General features: G+C 43.3%; 1 protein-coding gene across 3 annotated transcripts in view; it reads right to left on the reverse strand.

Moving 5' to 3' along the window:
• Positions 1-22936, reverse strand: part of LOC111217310 (IQ motif and SEC7 domain-containing protein 1-like) — a 39415-nt gene that overhangs the window by 2559 nt on the left and 13920 nt on the right. The window contains exons 1-12 of one of the 3 annotated variants that reach the window (XM_022739111.1): positions 10379-10445; positions 9580-9859; positions 7967-9246; positions 7229-7390; positions 6801-6923; positions 6182-6348; positions 5721-5860; positions 4483-4512; positions 2588-2713; positions 2352-2451; positions 1939-2100; positions 1384-1560 (exon numbers count right to left, since the gene is read on the reverse strand). In XM_022739111.1, the coding sequence (XP_022594832.1) occupies positions 1384-1560; positions 1939-2100; positions 2352-2451; positions 2588-2713; positions 4483-4512; positions 5721-5860; positions 6182-6348; positions 6801-6923; positions 7229-7390; positions 7967-9240 (2461 nt within the window). In that variant the 5' untranslated portion in view covers positions 9241-9246; positions 9580-9859; positions 10379-10445. Of the gene's footprint in view, positions 1-1383; positions 1561-1938; positions 2101-2351; positions 2452-2587; positions 2714-4482; positions 4513-5720; positions 5861-6181; positions 6349-6800; positions 6924-7228; positions 7391-7966; positions 9247-9579; positions 9860-10378; positions 10446-22936 lie in introns of those variants that run through there. The other 2 variants (XM_022739112.1, XM_022739113.1) reach the window with 2 other exon arrangements.

Below are 22936 nucleotides of genomic sequence, written 5' to 3' on the forward strand. Positions count from 1 at the left end.
ATCAGGGTTTTTTTTTTTAAGACCAGGAAAATGTTTTACCAAAAGATTGCGGGATACTTCTAAAAACTTTGCTCAGGGTTGATGCCTACACAAATTTTTTTCCCAGATTTTTTGTCTTGATAAAATTATGACAACTCGTTCTTAATGTTGCCACCAGATGTAGATTTTCTGAAGGGGTCTAAGGTAGCCAGTCTCAGTGACAGTCACAAAGGAGGAGACACATCAAAAGCAATACAGTGGTTGTTGCACATGGGATGTACAGGCATATACAGGTCTGAGGGCGAACAGAGCACTTTTGCCATTGTTAGGCACACTCAGCCAATGATACATGACCAATAATCACACATAAACAGGAAAATACCTGATGTGTATGGAGAAAAAAAACACAGTAAATACACATGAAATGGAGTATGGCAGGAAAAAAACAAAACAAAATGAAAACACTTAACAAAAATGACCCCACTAACATGCCACATCCTGCGTCGGAAAAAAAACCACAGGAGACAGGAGGGCGGAGGAAACTTCTACAGACTGCTTCACTGTCTGACCTATCATTTCCCATTGAAGAAGTGATCATAAGAACAAAGCAAGTATCAGTGAGGCAGACCCCTGACTGGATTTCATTTTGTTATCAAGTTAATCACCCGATAACTTCACATAGCTGTTATCTGTAATGAATGAAAATGTATTCTTGCTTCAGAGACACAGCGGCTGTGTTAAACACTGATATTCATGGATGTGAAATGACTGTTAACACCAAGACTGAAACTAAATCTCGATCTTGTTGCTGCTTAAGAATGGTAAACATCAGCGCTGATTTGTTTGGTTCACAAATATACGTGAGAGGAAATGCCACATGGTTTTTGAGTAAAACATAAGATTATCATGAAATGTCTTTGGATAAAAACAAACTTAAGAATGCAGAAGTGCTGAGTAAAAAAAAAAAAAAAAAAAAAGTGACGATAAAAACATGAATGGGAATGTAATGTAAACTCATCCAAATGATCAGGGGTGACAACTGCCCGTCAATTTCATTCATCACTGAGAAGACAGATCTAGAAAAAATCGATCTCAACTTTCTCAACAAATAGCCTCTTCTCAAATAGGTCTGTATTCAGTCTTTGGATTGTAAAACGGTGCAGCAACACCTTAAGTCTCTCGAAAACAAAGTACACTGTCTAGACCAAGCTATCCAGTCATGAGTGAGTTAGATAGTGGATTTAAAGGGGAGAACTCTGAAATCAATGTATGGTGCCGTGAAACAACATTTTGCTATTTTTTTTATCCCCTTGGTGTCATCACAGAGAGGCGGATGACAGAAGGAGAACACTTCTCCATGAAAGAACCGGCTGGTTAAAGAAAACAGAGACATTTTGGCTGTACCTGCTTCGGAGAGGTCTCGCAGGGAGCTGCTGAGGGCGCTCCTCTTCAGGCCCTCTCCCATGGCATAGGTGTCATCCAGACTGGCGCGGTTCATGCTCCCGTTGCCAGCTTCCTTCTTCAGACCGGAGCTCTGCGACATGCTGGGCCTCACCACCCCCTTCTGCTTCTCCAGCTCAGCTGTGGAAAGGAGCCAAGGAAAGACTGTGATAAGTGGCAGTGGTTTTGCAGCTCACTCTGACCAGAGAACTGACTTTAAAGCTTCTCTGTGATGTATTCAGCCACCTTTGGTTTGTCTGAAACTCATGAACGTCCACTATTGATCTACATAATTTCCAACATCCTGCTTTTGCAGGTCACAGCGGAATTGCCTTTTGAATGTCCAAAAAAAAAAAAAAAAGGGTCTCTCTTCTGCTCGCCATCCTGTGAACTCTGTAAACATTCTGCCTCGTAAACTGCCACAGTTGAGTAATGAGGACCATACCCTGTTTCTACTTTATACAGCCTGAGGTAGACAGGGTAAGAGGGGGATGGGAGTAAAAGAAAAGGGCAGCTCACACTCTATTCTGTATTTCTCCATTTCCTGGACCTCGGCAATGGACTCTCGTAGGTCATCTGTGAACTTCTTGCGGTCCTGGGGGTTGGGCGCGTTAAAGTTGATGAGGACTTTGATGTCCGCACCTGGTATCGCTGATGTAAGTCTGATTCCATTTGGGTAATCTGGGCGATGGCAAACAGAGAGGGAGAGAACTTTAAACAAGGGCCATTGATCAAAACCAAGTTAAAACACATCGGATGAATACGTCTGAAGTTCGTAGAGTATAAACAATGTCACAGCCCATCGGTTTGACTTCCCCATTTGGGCTAGATGTGTTACTGTGCTAAATCAAACCCTGTGATGTAAACACTGTCAGCTAACATGCTACAGAAAATGAAAAAAAAAAAAAAAAAATACGCCCTGCATCACTTACACTGATTTTCAAACAGCATGACTTGCATCCCGTACAGAGAGAAGGACTGTCTGAAGCTGTACGTCACTGAGTTCTTCTTTTTCTGGAAAATCTTGGTTACCTGAAATAATGCAGAGAGAGGTTGGTCTAAAGGGAGAGGAGAGAAGAAGAGAGGAGAGGAGAGGAGAGGAGAGGAGAGGAGAGGAGAGGAGAGGAGAGGCGAGGCGAGGAGAGGAGAGGAGGAAAAGGACTTTTACCACTAGGAGGTCATTGAACAGGAAGATCTCCCGCTGATGCAGGCCCAGCTTCTGAAGCTTGTTGGGGTCTGGCACTTCAAACAGGCGGCAATAACACACCAGCCGGCGATGGGGCAGTGACAGCACCTACAAAGAATAACAAAAAAAAGAGCACAGATAGCAACACTTCAGAGGTCATTATCGCCTCAGTCCACAAGATAAAAAGGAACAAAAGTCACCTTTTCCCCCTGAGCAGAATTTGAGGAAGGTGCAGCCAAAGGATGATTAAGTTACTCCACCTATGTGTTTTGCATTCATCGCAGATCCAGAGTGATGTATGGGGAGATGTGCTGACATTTGGATACTCCTATTGAATTAGTGTGTACCGTGAAATAATGAGCCAACAAGGAACTGATCCTGCTCACAAGTATTGTCTGTGTTGCCAAAGTGAGAAATGGCTCAGTCCTCTGTGCCTCCAAAAATGGTTAAAAACGCATCAGTGAGTCACATCATTGCACTGGGCGACATTTCCTTCTAAACATGGCGTTTAGATGATTTTGAGTTGATCTCACACACTTGGTCCCGCTGCTGTAAACAGTACTAAACAAATGCACAAATACACTTTACTTCAGACAGAGTAACGCTAGCTAAAAACTACAGTGGACAGCTGTTTTAACAAATTGAAGAAACTGAATATAAAGTGTATACTCAGGCCCAGTTTTTAAAAGATTCACGTCTCCAGTGGGGCTGGGAAGGCTGGAAGTTGAGATCCAATGACAAGTTAGGAAAGTATTATTGATAGACTGACTAACGCATTGTTGTTTTGTCTTTGGATTTGTTGACAATAACAAAAATATAAAATATCGCCATCTTTATCCTTTAAAGATGTAATTCATTCTCTTTCGCTGTTCATAAGCAGACCACATGAATCCTGAGAGTAAGAGCATTTCTATTCAAAAATCAGCACAACAATAATTAGATCAAGACTCAAGGGAAAACTGACTTGTAATAGAACAAGGAGTGACGCTATATGTGGGATGATGTGTTACCGCAAATGATTTAATGCATGAGCAACAATACATGATCTCATATAAAAAAATCAGATGGCAATGAAGACTGAAACGTGAAGCAGGAAGATGTATAATCAGGAAACCTTGCCATGTGAATACCATGACGACTCGCTGCAGAAAAATAGGCCGTCTTTATTATTTTTCTGTATATTTTATAATGTAACGCAGAGTAGGAAGAGTATTAGCACAAATAATGAGAAACCAAATAAACAAAATCCATGTTGTTTGTCGTCATTTTTAACACATATTAAGTTTGTTTCACCAGCATGAAGCATAAGTATTGTTGCCATAGTTACTTTCATTGTTATATAGATTACCCTATGCACTGATGTAAACTGTTACACTATTAATGAGAACTCTGAGGTGCCCTGACACACAAGAAAACAAGTCAAAAAGAAGTACTGATGGCGAGTACTATATAATAAACATTAATGTGATGCAAAGGAAGCAAATGCTAACAGAGCTAACTCAAACTTAAAAGATTTAAAAATTACTAATCATCTCCACACAAATAGGCCAAATGCAGTATATTGCGTAAGAGAGAGGCATCAGTGTGGCGTGCACCCTGCTGAGCACAGACTCTCTAAATGCTGCCTAAGAGTTCATGTCTGCCGATTCTGTCAACAGGGTCCAGCAATGACTGCTCATCTCTCCATAACAGATGTGAAGCTTCGGAGGGGGCCAAACATTCTTGCCTTTGTAGGTAATCTGACTCTAAAACTACCAGCATGATGTGCGTTAACTGCAATGTCCATGGACAGAGGCAGAAAGCTGTGCACATAGAGTAAAATGACAAAGGAAAAATGATCAAATATAGAATGACTGATGTTCATTTAGTCTACTTACACATCCCAGGCCGTGATGGAGTGATCCGATCTAAAAACAGAAGACAAAGATAATGTTATATGCAGCTGTTATGTTTAGATTATTTATACTATTGCCTCCGATAGCATGACAAAATGTAATCTCTCTTATTAATGAGTCCATGTAAGGATTTCTCCCTACAGGCTGTACACCTATAGCCTACCGAAGTAGCCATTAAGAGGCATGCGCCCTCATCACTTCTGTTTACAAGTTGGCGGTCTTTCTTTGCTGCTGGACTCGAGGGAGTCTATAATGATGCTGGAATGAGAACTGTGGAGGGATCCTTTTCTAGCAGCTCACTGCGTGCAGCACCATTGGACCAGATTATTATGGGGAGGTATTCCAATGTGTTTTGTTTTTTTTTTATGTTAAAGAGCTTTAACCACTTGGGCTTTGAATTCTGCTGCTAAATGGTGACGAGGGATAATTGTTCAATACATTCAATTATTACTGGCAGAGCAGAAGAGATTCCAGTCTACTGGAAACAGACTGAAACAAGACAAGCCTCTCCCTGAGGCCGCATAGGTTAATCACACTTTTAACCTTCACACACGAGAGAAACATCATTACCTGCAGAATACTGCATGAAATGCTGTTTCCCCGCTCCTGAGGGGCAGGAGCACAGTCAGAACTAAATGTGATAATAGCTCGGGTTCAGTTTTAATATAAACTGACTTAATAATTACAGAATCGATGGGTTATTGCAATGTTACATATGCTGGTCGGTTAAACAGTGGTTGGCATTGCAGTGTTCAAACACCGCCACTACTTCTCCCTCTAAAATATGCTGGGGACTATAATGTAGAAAGGTGGCAGCATGTGCCCATTTTTCATGGGACTGCAGCACAGGGCGACATTGCTCAAGGGCTTTGGGTGTGTTAAAACCACCAGCGTGAAGGTCTAAGCCCAGGCGTGAATCCCTATTCGCACAGCAATACCCAAAGGTACAAAAAGACCTAAATCTCCCTCTGACTGAATCTATCTATATTTGGAGTTAGAGAATAAGGAGAGTAGCAGCATTGTTGTGTATAAAAAGTGATTCTGGGAAGATATATATAGCTGTGTAAGTACTGACTAAAGAATATTCAACACTGTATGCATTTCCTGAGCCAAAGATATCTCATGCCTGAAGTCATGCCCTGTGATGAAAATCATAAAATAAGAGATCCAAAGGGTGTTTTTAGTGAATTTTGTAGAACACATAAAAAAACATTACTCACTGGTTTCTTTCCCACGATGAGCTTCTCAACCTTCTGCACCTGCGAGACGTGGTCTTCATTGGTCTTGAGCTCTCGCTTACGGATCCTCTCATAGATACCGACCAGAGTCTCCCTGGGGATGTCCTCTCCGTCGTCCACACCTGGGACAGAGGGAGCGAGGAGATGAGTTACCATGTAAAAGTCAGAGGTTGCATTAAAATGGAGCTGCTGTGTCAGTAGATCAGAATTGGGAAAATGGAAAATGGTTTAATTTGAAATACAGGAAAGGGAGAGGAGGAATTAATGAAGCTAATCTGCAGGTGGCACTCAAATTTTCCAGTACATGACTAATATGTCCTGGGGTGAAATTTAGAGGTGTATGCAAATATTATGTTAAATATATCCTGCGAATGAGTTTCACATGTGGCACATTTTAAAATATGAGTAAATATAATATCTTCACATTAGTCTGTTTTTATTACCTCTCAAATTCTTGATGAAGTCCTCCAGCTTCATCTTCCTCTCGGGCTTGACGTTGGGGCTGTACATGTCAGTGTTGAGGAGGATGATGGCAAAGGCAAGGATGAAGATGGTGTCAGGGTTCCTAAACTGTCGCACCACTGTGGGATTACAGATGCAGTAGCGCTGGCTGGAGACACGGGAGGGGAGAGCAACATGAGCAAACCTTCCACTTGCGACCAAACTTCGATTACAAAACACACACGGATGAATTGAGCTCACAGAGAGGAAATGTTTTGCACATTGCTTGAGAAAAGCAGAAGTAATGCTAGAACTGGTTCTCTTTATGTACAAGCAATTAGCTAGACTACACAGCTGTCAGGAAAACCAGCAGTAAATACAGTATGAAAATACAGTATGTCGTCAGGAACTGTGTGGTTTAATAAAAGGCTCTGGGTTAGCAAGCTTCCTCCACCAACAGGCAGCAGACATATTGTATTTAAGGGATGCGTAAGTATGACCACAGAATCACTATTTTCTCTCCCGTCTTTCCTAAAACTCTGATCTCTGATAATCGACACTTCATGACAGTTTTTCTATCCTCAGTGTGTTGAAAAGTCAGCTGTGAGTGAGTCATCGCACCTGAAAGCTTCAATGAGCCGCTCCACCTTCTGGGCCTCGCCCTGGACACGGATGTGGTTCTGAAATTTCCTCAGGGCCTCGTCCAGCTCCATGCCCTGGAAGTCCATTTCATCCACCACACAGCTGGTACAGAAGCAGACAGATGTCGAAAGGAAAATGAAACACACAAATACATACATCTTTTTTCCGCTCATCACCAATTCTGTCATATCTTACAGGGCTTAGCTGGCATAGATTCTACCATGGAGGACACTCAGTGTTTATAAAAGTATATACTGTCTTTCTTTGTTTTGGAATGTGCATGTGGGCAAGGTTCCTGTATATTTACACTAATTTTCATCTAATAATTTTGGTCTTTCCTCTGATCACTTTTATCGAACTCTACTGAAGTTTAGGGACGACGTGTGGGGAAAATAAAAAATACTTACTCTAAAACATCTCTGTTGAACTGTTTCTGTCGATTGCCCAGGAATTCTCCAATCATCTGCCTGCTCAGCCCCTTCCTCTGCAGCAGGAAGTGAGCAACACCGACCGGTGTGTCAGGGATGAATCCCCTCTCAGTCAGGTACTGGATGCCCTTCTCTGGCTTCCTGAAAAATCCATCATGTCCAACATGTCTTTAATTTTCTGGTATTTAGATAGTGGTCAAGATTTTCAATAATGATCTCTTAACTGTTCATTAAGTTCTCATATTAATTGGCACAAACGGATATACAAAATAAAGTGATTTACAATTGTTGGTGAAAGATGTAAGTTGAGCTGCACTGCACCAAAGTTAGCGAAATATGACCACAGCCATAAAACAATCTGTCCAATTCTCTCATCGCTGACGTCATTCACATGTTGTCGTGTCAGTTTGAATTAAAGTTTGTTTTCATTGTTTAAGAAAAGAGGTTTCTCTGGCAAGAATAAAACAAAGCTTGTGCAATTTCGGTTTTATAAGAGAGAAAAAAAATGTTACACTACAGTCTCACTAATCAATGTTATGCTCCTAGTTTCTTCTTCCATGCAAATATCTTTCAAAATATCTTTGGATTTGATATGAATGCAGCTGATTACAGTTTATAGGTCAACACCTAGTGAGAGAATGATTTGTCCAAGAGGCTCCTCTAACATCTTGTCCACTGACTGAGACATTAATCACTCCAAACACACTGAGTACCTACTTGTTGAAGAGATTCAGGCCGATGCGGTAGTGTCTCTTGCGTATAACGTCATTACTGAAGATGGGCGAGTCCCAGCTGTTGCGAGTCTCTTTGTGGTAGGTCTGCTTGCTGAGCGTCTGCTCTCGTAGGCTGTCCCTCGATGAGGACTCGGAGCTGCAGTTGATGGTGTCGTTAGAGTTGGATGTGCTGTTGATGCTGTCGTTGTCCCCGTCAGAGAAGTCGGATTCTGACTTGCTCTGTCTGTTTGCTGAGCCGTTAATGGCGAGATGGCTTTCCAGCTGGCGGTGGCGGTGGCGCAGGGGTGCGTCATCGTCACGGGAGGGAGCTCGTGGCGGGGGTCCGTGGGAAATGTGTTTAGGGCTCGCCTGGGATGACGTTACGATGTGGCCGTGGGGTTCGTACACGGGCGGCCGTTTGACAGAGCCTCGGTCGGACCGGTCACTGAGCTCTACAGAGCTGTCACTGGGAGGTTCAATGGTCAACAAAGGAAGATGGTCCATTCTAAGACGCTGCTCTTGGCACTCCAGAGAAGGAGTGCTGCGGCAGCTTGTGTCTGTGTCACGACCCTCATCTTTAGGGTCAATAGGCCAGTACTCCTGGGAGGAGTTGACTGACCGCAACCGCAAGTCTGATTCTGTGCTGGAAGGTTGGTCCCCTGACCTCGACAGAGCGATAGAGGGGGACATGTCCTCCTCGTCGATGAACAGAGTAACATCACTATATGATGCCATCGTTTCATCGTGCATGCGTCCAGCTGCCCTGCGGTGGGACTTCACCTGATAGGGCACTTCCCTCTCCACCTCAGAGCAGCCCATGGCCTCCGGGTCAGGGCCCTCGTCCCCCTGAAGGCTGCGACAGTTCAGTGCATCATCTATCGACTCAGCCAGAGATTTGACCTGCCGGGAAAAGGCGTCCTCCAGCTCCGTGATGGCATCCGTCAGGTCACTCTGTGGAGGTGGGTGAGATGCCATGTTGGCCTGTTGGTGAACCTCTATATCTCCACATTCAGACTGCACCATGGACAGCGGGGTGCCATCCTCCGTCATGGACACCTGCCTGCCTTCGAAATAGGAGCTGTGCACTTTCTCGGGGCCCTCAAACGAGAGCTGCATCCGCATGTTGGAGAGAACAATGCGTCTGGACATACGGTTCTCAGACATAGAGCTCCTGAGACGTTCAAAGTTCTTGTTCATCTGATACTGGCGGAAGGCTGTCTGGATGGTGCGGGCTGCATGCCGAGTTATGAATCGTCCACCATATTTACGCTCCAGCATCTCCACCTGGAGAGAGGACGGAGTGATTCAACTGTGAAACTGTGACACCCATGGAAAATTTAATTGTTTTTCTTAACTGTAGATGGTCTATAAAGTCATCGTCCTGGATGTCACTGATAATTTGTTTCACCCAGTTGTCAGTGGGTCTGTGACAATCCAACAATAAAACCTCTCTATTTAATAATCTCACACAGCTGGGTTGGTGATAAGCAACCCACACACTATTTATTGTATTTCAAGTAAAAATTGAATATAAAACTTTTAATCTAGTGTCATGAGAACATGAGAGACTTTGACCAACTCCAAAACAAACTATTCAGCATGGCTGCTTTGGAATACCTGTTTGTCCTGGAGGTCAGCAGAGAGCTCATAGCTCTCAGAGAGCGAGCGCGACCGCTTGATGGCCTCCTCCTCAGCCTGTTTACGGAGGATGGACTGTGAGTGCTGAAGCTTGGGCCGACGGGGCCTCTGAGGCCCGGGCTGGACCCCGTGGCTGTAAAGCGGGCTGTCAAATCGGTCGGGGCTGATGGCCGAGCCGTGAGTCACCGGGCCCTGGCCATAGCTGGCTCCACCATCCAGGGAAGGGCCGCTCTCATTGGACCGTCCATCCCCTTCCACACTGCAGTGAGAGAGCAGAGTGATGGTTAGAGATTTCATCATCATAATAAGAGCGTTAAACAATGAGAATTCAAGTATCATCAGATTAATTGCAACTGTCTTTCTCATCCATCTTATGATGGATGTCAGAGTGAAAAGTAGCTTAACTTCAGGGACTTGTGGCCTAAGCTTTTATAACAGCAAGTCTTAAAATCAGTAGTTGAGTCTCTGTTACAGAATATAAGAGTATGGCATTACACAAGTGAACTGAGTGTGTAAATGAGTGAAGCTGGGATGTGCTGATTCTTAAGCTTCATGATATACAGTACCCACATTTCATTCAACTGTAAGCCGCCTAATGTTGCTCGGTATCTTTGTAATAATGACAGTCTGCCATAGATTTTGCTGCGCTACAGGCAGAAAATTCAAACGCCACGTAAACACTCTCCAAGTATTGAACACATCCTGATGTCTGTCTGTCGTCTTCCAGAGATTCCCTCTTACACAATTAATGTGAAAAAGAAAACAAGAGGTTACTCACTCACTCTTACATTCTGCCGTTTTACTAGAGGGTTTCTTATTGCGAAAAGACCGTCTATTTTCTATAAATTGCCAGCTCTTCCTCCATATCTTGTCCACCATTCTGTCAGCCAAGTTAAGTCCAGAGTACACAGGCTCCTCCAGGAAACTAAAGTTTATGCCACATTATGAGCCAATCAGTGACCGATGGGAGTTGCATCATGTTTGCCGGAGCGACGACACACTGTTCCAATACACAATACAAAGTCCAGTTTGGAGAAGAATGACACAGCAAATACAATTTCAGCAGTCCCTTAGAAATAGCTAAGATGTGGGTGTTTGTGGTGCCCACCTGCTCAGTAACTAACGTTACACTTATATTTCTTCTCCTTCACGGTACAGTGCATTCTCCGTTCTCTGGCAGACTAATGTGTTTGAACTGTGACTCGACACACCCATACAGTGTACACAATCCACTTCCTTCATTAGACAGCCTCCAATCAACATTCAGCTACAACAGCTTGACAGCAAACAGTGCAGAGTGAAAAAAAAAGTGGAACTATGGTCAAAAGTTCAAACAGAATTTTTTGTAAGTTAGTCATGTCATGTTTTGCTCTTAACTGAATATATATATTTACTGATTAGCAACCTCATTCAGCACAGCATGCCAACAAAATGTGCATACTTGTCATTTTGTATATTTGAATCTAATTTGCTACAACTTGTCCCTTTCGGTCTGCTGATTCCTGTGTAAGAGTGTACATGTATTATAAAAATGTAATATAAATTAAATACAAATAAAAAGTTACAGCATGTGACTCATGGACTCAGACACATCAATTTCCTAGACCAACAGAAATACTTGAGAGAATAACCTCTTCTCCAAAAAAGGCTTTTCAACCAAACATTTGAGGGTGAAATATCAAAAAATGTTGTGCCAAAACTCCCACCAATTATTAAGATCGACAGCATCCAGAAAATCTTTAATCTGATTCCAACAGCTAAGATGGTGCTTGGATGCAAATGGAAATATTATTATGTTCTCAGAAAGCGCAGGTTTTTTAATTCTACCAAATGCTGCAGCAGAGTGAGCTCTTGTGCATCACAGGAAGTGGCCTCCTCTGTCAGAGAGGAGGTGACCCATTCAGTGTCAGTCAAGGCCACGGTGACACACATGGTAAGCAAATGCTCACTGACTCCCTCGGGACAACAGCTACACACAATGTTTGAAAGTAGGGACCAGCACTTAACAACAGAGCAGCCAAAAGAGAAGGCCTTCACGCTGCTGGACCAACATAAAACCTTGCACAAGACACTGAAAATCATCCTCCATTGCATAATCGCGACTGGGACGAATCTCCCCTACCATCTGTCACGGCAAACTGTGAAGCTGCCGTCCCTGGAGTTAAAAGTCACACCTTGCATGCTGTCACAGCACCAGGATACAGCCGGTGGTAATCTTTTTTTTGGTTTTGTGATTTCTTCATTAGAATTTTGATTAGTGGCCTGGATAAAGTGATGATGAGAGGGAGTATGTTCATATTAAAATGAAAAAAATCCTATAGCCTAGGACTTGAGAGGAAAAGAAACATTCAAAAATATTGAATTAAATTTCAGTTTAAGAGTCACATTTATGAAACAGAGGAAGTGAAAACAAACTTTGCATATTCAAAAAATGCTAAAAGGAATTTAATCAGAAATAACAATTTGGCATTTGTATAGCTCAGTACAGTATTGTAACTTTTTGTTTGCTCTTTGCTTTTGATGCCAAATAGGTTGTGCTGTGTTCAGTCGGTGTAAACATTTTTAGTCATGCACTGTCTGTCTGCTTAGAGATTTACCTCAAAGCAGAGCTGTCTAAATACAGCCTCAGAGAGCAGCTAGCGTGGCTGCGGATACTCAGTTTCATTATGTTGTTTTGTTTTCTACTGAACTATTTTGTTGGGGGTAATTGCCTCTCCATTGTTTTGCCTAATTGCTTGTAATTATTTATGAACCAAAATAAATTAATGTTTCAATTTATCCCATATGGCAATGTAGCAGTGGGAATGAGAATGAGTCTGTATTAAATAAATGAAAACACAATAAACTACAAGCTGCTTTTAATAACTACTACAGTGCTCCTCTGAGGTTTGCTCTCCTGTATGTCCTGTATGTTGTTATTTTATTTCATTTTTTTATACTGATATTTTTAAGTTAAGGGCAAGTAAGTAAGTAAGTACAGATTTTGCCTTTCCCCACTGAGACCTGGAGCCAGCATCTTTCCATCCATTTTGTTCTTTCTGCTTCACTTTCTACCAACCAAACATCCAGACTCAGATTGTGGGCGTACAGTGGGAATAAGTGCTGCAGTACTTTTTGCTCTGAGGTCACTGAATTACTCCACAGGGTGAGGTCAGTTGCTCATGATGGCGGGAAAAAAAGGGGAAAAAAAGGGAAGAGAGAGGAGCATTTTAAGGCCTGATGTTTTAAGCTGTAATGGATTTTGAAAGGGAAAAGAGAGGGAGTGAACTGCAGCGGAGCAGGACGTTACGTGACATTATTGCGCAGAGGAGGCGTTTCAACACATGGCTCAGACAGAACTCAGAGCCGTTGTTGTTGGAGGTAAAAGGATGAAGCAATGACGGCTGTCTCAAGACTGCTTCCTGGCGGTGACAGTTCAGCCCTTGAAATATGACCTCACTATATTAGCAACTGCAAGCTAACGATGTCTGTCCCTCCGTCTGGTTCTTTATCCACCAGGAGCCCCCGTTAGTTCCGATGTAGGCATGGATAAGCATGTCAGCTCAGCTGGCAGTGATTTTCAGCCATGGGATCCAGGGATTTGGGGGGTTGGGTCGGGGAGTAAAGGGGGTGAGGGGGGCGGGGGATCGACCATCTCTCTTTCCTCCCTTCTTCCCTCTCAACACATCCTGAACAAACAGGCCCAGGCCCCTGTCCAGGCCTCAACCCATTCCATCAGTCGGACCTGGGGGAGAAACATTCCTCCGTCCCGGAAAAGAGGAGTCACATCTACAGGAGTTCTGGGAATAGAACAAGGCTAATGAAGTGCAGGCTGAAGCTACGGAGGAAGAGAAAGCTGCAGTGTGGAACTAACATAACTCCCAAACGACGGCACAGAATCGACAAATTTTAAGATGTTTTTTTTTTTTTGGTTTGTTTATATAAGTTTAAGAGAGCATAATTGAATTCCCCATTCACCTGTGAACTCTAAAAGCCATTAAAATGAGAAATATGCTGGATATACATAGACATATCCTCCAACAAGCAATGCACTTACATGCATGTAACAGTAACCTGGTTACTCCTCAATTCTGGCAGTAATCTGATTTGATAAACATTTAAGTAAACGTAAAATGAAATTGCCTTTTTCTGGTCAAAGGATGGAGAACAATCAAATTACTGTGGCTCGATTTATTTTGAACCCAATTACTTAACCAATTCATGGAAGTGTGAGCATGTAGACAGAAAAAGTATGTTTGAAAGAAATGATGCTCAAGCAACATATTACAGTCTCTTGCATTGTCAGTACTGAATTGGAGGACCCGACATGGTTGCTAAGTAAGTCAGATCTGTTCAAAGAAGTTGAGGAGGCGGGGTATGAAGAGGCATCTATTTCCTTGCTAAACTTTAGGGGGGGGGTTTAAAATAAAATGAGCAATAACATTTATGAAACACATGTAAATACACTATTCGTTTTCCTCCCTTAACGTGACTACTCACAATTATCTTTTTTTTGTATGTGTGTTTGCAAACATACTCAGTGACCTGACCTTTCCGATCAAATCAAACATGACTTCCATAATCAAAATTCTCGACCCAAATCCATCGACAACATGTGCTCCAAACACAACAAAAGCAGATGTTTGCTCTCTCTCAGAGAGAGCTCATAAATACAGATGTGAGGTTAGGAGACCACACAGTAACATGTTAATGAAGTCCAGCATTAAAAGGTAAACCTGCCAGTAAACACTCAGATGTATCGGCCATTTCAGCACCAATAACCAAACTAATGGATGATTTTGTAACAGCAATAAAAAGACAGCGAGGAGCAGGTCGGGGATTTACTGTCTGACACAGCTGCAAACTGGAAAGCTCTGCTGGCCGGCAGACTGACAGAATCACTCTTGAGAGTTTGTAGCAGACAGCAGACAGTCGACGGGAGCCTCGTAAGACTCACGGGTGAGTCATGGTAACTACTGTAAGTTATATAGTTAGGTTTTGAGAGCTGTAGGACTCTGGTGTCCCTGTAAATCAGAAGCTGTCACCTTGCATCTAATGCAAACTAGCCAGAGACACATCAGTTATCAAAGCAAAGCCACCCAGCTGAAACTCACAGTACTTAAATGTATCTGTATGTACAGCAGTCTGCTGAATGGCTTCGACTTGCATATAAAAGCTCTAACCTTTGCCCCTATTATTACATCTTAAATTGCAAAGTAATGTGCAATCATAATGGTATTTGATTTAGTTTACCTTTAGTCACCTCCGACTATCACAACCTATTCAGGGTCATTGGCAGTCTTAACATTTTGATGGATAAATGAAAGTCACCACATTTTTACTACATGAAGTCTGCTGATTATTGATTGCTATGCTTATTAACAGTGATCATAAGCTGATTCATAATCAAGTTGCACAGCTTTGCACAGTTTTCCAAGATGACTTAAGCTTTGTTAGCGTAGCACAGATGCTATGAAAGTGTGATGAGCAGTTGACTGATGTTTTGTTAATGCCATCCACATACTTGTTACTTAAAGTAATCAGAAATCAATATTACTCCCTTGTTAACTGCCAGGCCTCATTCTGTCTGAGTCAAGGCATCCCCCCTTCCTCCTCCCCCTCCTCCCTCCTGTCAAGACTCAACACAACAACAACAACAACAACTACAACAACAACAACTACAACAGAGCTGCTGTCATTATCTCTCAGTAATGAATAATTGAACTCTCCTCCGCACTCAGCACCTGCCCTTGAAGATCGGACTATGAAAAACCACACAGTCACAGCCAGTAAGCGGGAGGGCCACGACACACCGCAGGAATGCCCTTCAACTGAGCAGGAGGGGGGTGGGAGGTGTTGTGTGTGTGTGTGTGTGTGTGTGCGTGTGTGTGTGTGTGGGGGGGGGGGGGGGAGGGGTGGGGGGGGGGGGGGGGGGCAATCAAACTCACAGATGGATTCTGTACAGTAAGACTAAACACACCATGATAGCACACACACATGCAGTGACTCAGAGAGGGGGACGTGATCTGTTTTCCATTGTAAGGGCGTCAAAGTCGAAATGGCAGACCCCACTTTAAAATTCCTGTTCCTCGTGACTTTGCTTGAAGTTTCACATTAATCCTGTCATCTTCAAGTGTGGATTATGCCAAAAAAAACCCAAAACAAACCAAACAAACACAAGAAGCCATTTAATACAGTGTGTGAGTCGTGCTCTTTTCACAAGCACGCATGTACCGTCTCTCCGCTGTTTATTAAACAAAGCCTTATGAGCTCTTGCAGCTTGGTGTAACCTCATCCAATGACAAAACGCACACGTGCACGCGCGCACATACACACACACGCACACACACACACACACACACTAAAACAAACACACTCGCATTTTACACTCTCCTATTACTCTTACCAGCCATTCAGCTCCAGCTCCAGCAGTGACTGGGTCTTCTCTGAATTACACTGCAAACACCACATGCTGGCCGGCACTCACAAGACGATGTACTCCAAACATTAGTGGTCCCACTCACCAGTCCCCATTGCTGCCTAAAAGGTTTCTCTAACAGACATACAGATCACAGAACTGCCATCTACTATAGCTTGTAGCTCCCTGCTCCTCACAGACATTCCCATTTCTTTGCCTTGAGAAAGCAGCTTCCTATGGACGGTAGGCGTGGATGGTCGGTTAGTGGCAGTCTGTAATCTCTGACAGACAAGTGGGGCTCTTTCTTTTTCTCTTTCTTCCTTTCTGTCCTCGGTGCGCCGGGCTAGTAGGAGTATAAGGGGGGGCGGAGGCTCGGAGACGGGAGTGTGGGTTTCTGCCAGGCCCTGAGCAGTATGGAAGGGGGCGGGGTGCAGGGGAGAGAGGGTGTGAGAGCGTGGTGGCTCTGTAGCTGGGTAGAAAGAGAGAGAAGGGGATGAAATACCTCCTGCACAACATTAATCGTGCAAAGGAGGGGGCACACAAATGACCCTGGAGTGAGTGACATAGAAAAGAAAATTAAATTTTTCAGCCATTTTATCAGAGAATGTGAAAACATGAAAAGGGAGAGCTCGAGACAGCGAGGGCTAGGAATGAAAGATAAAGCTAGGCGCTAAAAGCCCAGAGAGGAGGGAGGGGGAAGAGAGTGACAGCTTGATCCAGTTTGGTACATATAGGTATAGTAGATAAAAGAATGGAGAAACAGGTATAAAGGACAAAGTAAAGGGAGTCTGGCATAAAGAAGAGATAGTGCTGGAGGAAAGAGGGTTTGGGAGTATTTGAATGTCAGAGGTACCTTTTGTTACTCTTTTTTTTTTTTACACAGAAGAAAAAGGACATAGTGGGTAGAGATGGCAAATACGAGAGAGCACCTCTATTAATAGAGCCTTTCAGGGCTGAGAAGTGACTGTCAAGATGGGCTCTAAGAAAAGACCCAGAGAGGATTCTGCGCCTTTCTGCTGCAGCAGCGCAGAGGTTGTCCTCCTCTCGCCCTTTTATTTTCAACCTCCTTCAAATCAGCTTTGTTTAATTTCATGGATAATGCTATACTGCTAAGATGCCACCCATACTGTAGCATCACTGCTAAGCCCACCAGGACTCCCATCCAGCTCCCCACTTTGCAGCAGACCCTGAATTGACGGTGTCTTGTCTCAGGACTTCACAGTGTTGTTTCGACAGGCCAGAGACTAATCACCCCTCTGAGAGGAGGGGGTTGGGGTAAACTGCCCCCAAGTCAAAGGTATTTTCTATCTAATGACAACAGGCACAGGAAACAGAGGAGAATGGCTCCCACATGGAGCCAGTTTACAGGGACACCAATCATCTACAGACACACTCACACACCAGTCTCTGGAAGGAGACGTTGATGTCCCCTAATTAAAGGCCTGAACCCTTAAAATGATCACCTTCTCTGGACTGTTTTCATCTGGGCCTTCGAGCAAAAGATGCAGATTGAAAGACAAAGAAAAAGCAAAGAGTTACTGAAAGGAAAAAAAAAAGTTTGCATATCTTAACATGTGGCATGAATCACAGAAGGGGATATGCACAGACTTACTTGCCATGTGTGACTCAGGCAGAATCATTATATGCACTGCAGAAAAAGGCAGACAGGCAGTGACCGGCCAACTGATCTATTTCAGTTGGAGACCTTGGCCCTGTACTCTGGTGACTACAGCTGCTAATGCCTCAAAAAGCTGCAGACACTTGACTCAACTTACAGAGCTCAACTATCACGCAATCACTCTCCAGTCTTACTGAAATCCATTTGTTCCTGAGTGTCTGTAAACAAAAACAAAAAAAATAGGGAACAGAAGCCATTTAAGACACCCCCTTTAATAAAACTGGCATCCTCATTATCACGATCATTTTGTTAAACTTTGTCATCACCCGAGGTGCAGATGGAGGCAGGCATTTAGATTTTGAAATGTGTGCATGATATTAGATATTAGCCCCAGTGCATTCTTCATTTTGCTATCAGACCACAGGGAGTGTCTAACTGGAGTTTATTTGTTTGAGAATTAGATATGAAGCAATATCACGGTCTCATTTCGAAGGTAAGCATGTGATGCTTTCAAAACCCCATGCCTGTCATGATTGTTTCAGTATGAGGCTCAAGGGCAGCATCTGGTTAAGCATCAAGGAGAGCTCTGCTGAAATGATCAAATGAGTTGGATTCCAGGTAAAAAAAAAAAAAAAGAGTTGTAAAAGTTTTCACAAACTTAACGACACTTAATAAGGTTGTGTAATTATCTGTCTGCTTGTCTCAATGTCTCTCTCTTCCTCCTCTAGTGTTACACTCCGGTCTAGTCGCCCTGGCTGAGTGAAGGCCCTCTCCATCTCCTGACTCCTGGCTGCACAGCGCTCTGCTCCACAATGATGTCATTGAGAATTCCAAGCAGAGGCCCACTCTGCGCTCATAAAACGCCATTTCTTCAACTCAATACATATGGTGTCTCTGCGTTTAAGCCCCCCCCACCCCCCTTTAGTTTCAGTACCTTCCCTTCTTTTCCTCTTCCTTCTTGTTGTAGAGCAAAGAAAGTCAGATCTATTACACTTGGGACAAGGCCAAAGAGTCATCCGCAGGTCAGCCACACGCAAATGCCTTTATCAGGTGCATTCCCACAGATGTAGTACCTGAACATTATCGGAAGAACAGGAAAACTTCGATTTTCCCATTGCAGACGGAATGAAAAAAGACAGAGCAGAGGAAAAGACAGCAGAGGAAATGACAGAGGAAAGTGATAACTTCCTGGAAAGTTGGTCACAAGATTTTGGCGCCCGTGTGCTCCGTCTACATGACATCATGCACCGTTTCTCATTATCTGCTTTTTTACTGGATGCTGAGCAACTGAGACCTGCGCTAAGAAATGGAAAATAAAACGAAAACTAAGCCCTTGCCTGGTCTGGAAACAATTAGAACGGGCTGATGTCATAGTTTGATACAACAGTATACTAAATGAGATGTAGTGGCCCGGCATAGCTTTGTGAACACAGAGCACTTTGTATAGATAGGAAAAAAAACAAACAAAAAAAAAAAAACACATTTTCCCTGTACATTCTCAGGAACAAAGAATTTCTGTACATAAGAAGGATCTGGCAGCAGATGTATAAATAGAGCTGAAATGAGAGTAATTAAAGGATATGGTGCCTTTGCTCATCACATCCTGGCAGCAAAGCTAGAGCAGATGTGTTGCCTGTGGGATCCTATGGGAATGATCAAAGTTCATCAGTGGCAAGTGATGGCTGAGAGGCTTTTCTCTTTTCTCCTGTTCATCTCTGAGTAATTCCAATACAGACAGAAACAATCTGTTTGTCCAGACACACGGAAAGACTGAAACGTGTCAAACTGAAAACTGTCAAATAGCGAAAGCTGGTGTTGAACGCCTGGTCAGGACTGAAGGCTCGTAAACGTATTCTTGAAAAGAGTAGTTTGACATTTTGGGACTTTCACTCGTTTGATTTCTTGTGAAGAGTAAGATGAGAAGATTGATACCACTCTCATGACTGTATACTAAATATAAAACTGCAGCCAGGAGACAGTTAGCTTAGGTTTGCAGAAAAACTGGACAGTCAGCTGGGATGTCACCGTCCAAAACAGCCATAGAAAAAAACAGTCCACCGCATACCTCCCCCTGAAACCACAAATGGTCGATTTTACAGTTATTTTGAGGTGCTGGAAGGTTTTTGTTTTTTTTGTTTTTTTTTTTACCCTAGGACAGTGCTAAGGCGACCATTTCCCTGCAGCTTCCACTCTTATGTTAAGCTAAGCTAACCCTCTCTTGGCTGTAGCATTGCATTGAACGGGCAGATATTTAACGAAATATTTTACTGTTTTGAATCACAGTTTTATCACCAGTATTAAAGGGTTAGGTATTAAATCGTCAGCATTTAAGTAGCACCTGGGGCAAGAGGGATCTGGACTTGCTCCTTTCTTTCCTGGGTGGAGTTTTTGCATGTTCACCCTCCTGTGTTTGCGTGGGTTTCCTCTGGTTTCCTCTCACATTCCAAAGACATATGCCAGTCAGGTGGGGTGGAGACGCTAAACTGCCCAAAAATATGAATGTGGGCATCTAGTGACTTGTTCCTCGGCATTTTCTCCTCCATTTTCTCCCGTCCTCAAAACAACTGAGTGGGCAGAGAAAATGCATGAGAATAAAATGACACCCTTACGATGGAAACCAAACATACACTTACTTTACAACTCCACCACATGTTTGTGCACTCCTCTCTGTGTAAGCAGCTCTATAAAAAAAAATACATTTCATGGAACCATGGCAAACACAGGACTACAAAGGCGTACTTCTCCTGATTGCACGCATACGCTATCACCCTCTCATTCTCTATAAAAGGCAGATAGAGGTCATGTATTTCGTAGTGTTACCATTATTAGAAGCGGGCCCTGTTTGTCCATTTACAATATTTTCTTTTCACTTCACTCCATTACCAGATACCATATTTCTCTGAAGCCCTTCACCATCGCCCCTCCCCAGCACAATTCTCCCATGCTAAAAATAGACCCATGTGAGGAGACACACTCTGGTAAACACTCAGTGTGAGAGATGAACAGTACTCTGAAGAACAAGAGGGAGAACACACACACAAAAAATGGCCACTGAATGCCCTGCTGATTTCATCTCATTATCTCTTCCTTTGTGGCAGATTGATGTACAGTGTTTTTCGGATGACACCGTGAAATTTTGAGGTCAGCTGGAAAACAGTGCCAGACTTAGACAGTGTCTCCAATGCTTAGTGCCCAGAGCAGCCTGGACTGTAAATGTGACAAAGGCCACAGCGGGTATAAATACTTGTGGTCGGCAGGATGGTCACAGGACCGTGACGCGACAGCCAGACCCGACAAAACAGACCTGACAGAGACCTCATATGATGAGACCCAGTCCACACAGCGAGCTTTCAGAGTGACAGTGCCACCCACTGGTTAGAAATGACACTACGTGTTCCCTTGGAGATGCACACAAGGCCTGGGGGTGGGTGGGGGCATGTGGCACTGATGTCATTTAGGACGACTGAGGTCAGACATGTTTGTCGTGGCTGCAAGTCGGGAGGGTGGCTGGGTTATTCAAAGGCACCGGGATGTAACAAACCAGCTTTTTCTGGTTGGGAGATGTTGGCTGGGACGTGGGGGTGGGGTCGTGGCAATAATCTATTTAAGGCAGTGTCAGACTCACACCTGTCTCAACGCAAGTCCTCCGCTGTACATGCACTCCTACATCACTCTTCTTCATTTCCAATTGTACAAATTATCTCAAAAAAGCATTATATTTGTGCATAACATATTGTGTATATTTTCAAGTACATGTGTACATTTTCCTTTAATTTCATTTAATGCAAAAACGAATGCAAATAACTATGCAGCCTGCAGTACAAGCAATTGCACATCAACTTGTGCAAATTCTGCAATAACTATGTAAATTTGCACGTTTTAGAATACAAAGTACAAGAAAATATTCAGATGTCTCCATCACTTTTCAATCATAACCTTCCTAAAGCATCTGCTTCCTTACCAAACAGCACCTTAGTGGCCAATCAATCATCTGACAGACTCACAATTTGCATATAACATCAGCCAAACGCTTTAAAATCGCGTCTCTCTGCTGCCCTATTTCCAGAACTGATTTCCAGGAGCCATCCATCAGCCTAATCCAGGGGAATAATAAATGAAACATATCTATCCTTTGACATAAACCAGACATGTTCCTAAAATAATTATGTGTGTCTGTGTTTGGATGTGTTTGTGTGCCTGGCAATGCAATCAATTTATGAGCCATGAGCTAAATGACATCATTGAACTGGGTAAATTGACTGGAAGGCTTACAATGACAATAATTGCTGTTTCAATCAGATTCCATTCATTGTCAACTGCATCACTGCATCAGATAAACAGCTGATCGTCTTCAACATGTTGTGTTGCTCAGTCATTCAAAAAAAAAAAAAAACCTCACACGATCTCATTAGCAGCCAAGCGTGAAATGGTGTTATCATTTAGATCTGACTCTAGTATAACTAAGTTTCTAGTAAGACAGACATGTTAATTGCACAAGATTTTGATTTCTTAAAGTAGTGATTCAGCATCAGCTATAGATGCATACTTGTCTATACAGCAGAACCACACTCTGCGCCTCAATATTCTGACAGAGATGAGGGATTAAGGTTGAGAAGAAACAGATGAAGGGAGGAAGCACAGATCAAAACCTTTACATTCCTACAATACTCAGACTGCGAAGGCTTACATTCCTCCACTACTCACCTCTCCACACACAGCTGTCTAATCAATTTAGCACAAGTTCACTTCGCTTCGCCTTCCTTCAGCCCTGCACTCCACAGCCAGGACTCCAGGTACTTGCTGTGCTCTGCCGCCCTACCCTGGCAAAGCTGACGGTGCCGCCGTGGCATCCGAAAGCCCACAGCAGAAACACTACGGCCATTGAGCCCCGAGGAGCGCCTCCCGGCTCGGCCGTCTACACTGGCACAGGCCATTGTTTGTGTTGGCTCTGTGTATAAAGGCAGCCTTTCTCATGTCTGACTTTTCAGTCTTTGATTCGAGGGGAAAAACACAGTGACTAAACAACAGGGGCTGCCCTGTAGCGATGAGATGTGTCAATATGTCACACTCTGCCTAATGATATTTGTTGTTTTCTTTTTGGGACCCGAAAACCACAGTCAAAACCCTGAGAGTGTCACCGTGTGATTTCAGCATCATGAAGAATTTAAAAGTTTTCTTTCAATTCCTGCTCCACTTGGAAGCTAAAGCACTAAACGTATTTCATTTTAATGGCCCTCATTAGGCTGACAGTGACAGAATCATTCAGGAAACATAATGTTATTTTAGGAGAAAGCGCCTAAAACTGGCAGACTGAATACAGA

Source organism: Seriola dumerili, unplaced genomic scaffold, assembly GCF_002260705.1.
Source record: "Seriola dumerili isolate Sdu_G_001 unplaced genomic scaffold, Sdu_1.0 BDQW01000043.1, whole genome shotgun sequence".
NCBI classification, from domain to species: Eukaryota; Metazoa; Chordata; class Actinopteri; order Carangiformes; family Carangidae; genus Seriola; species Seriola dumerili.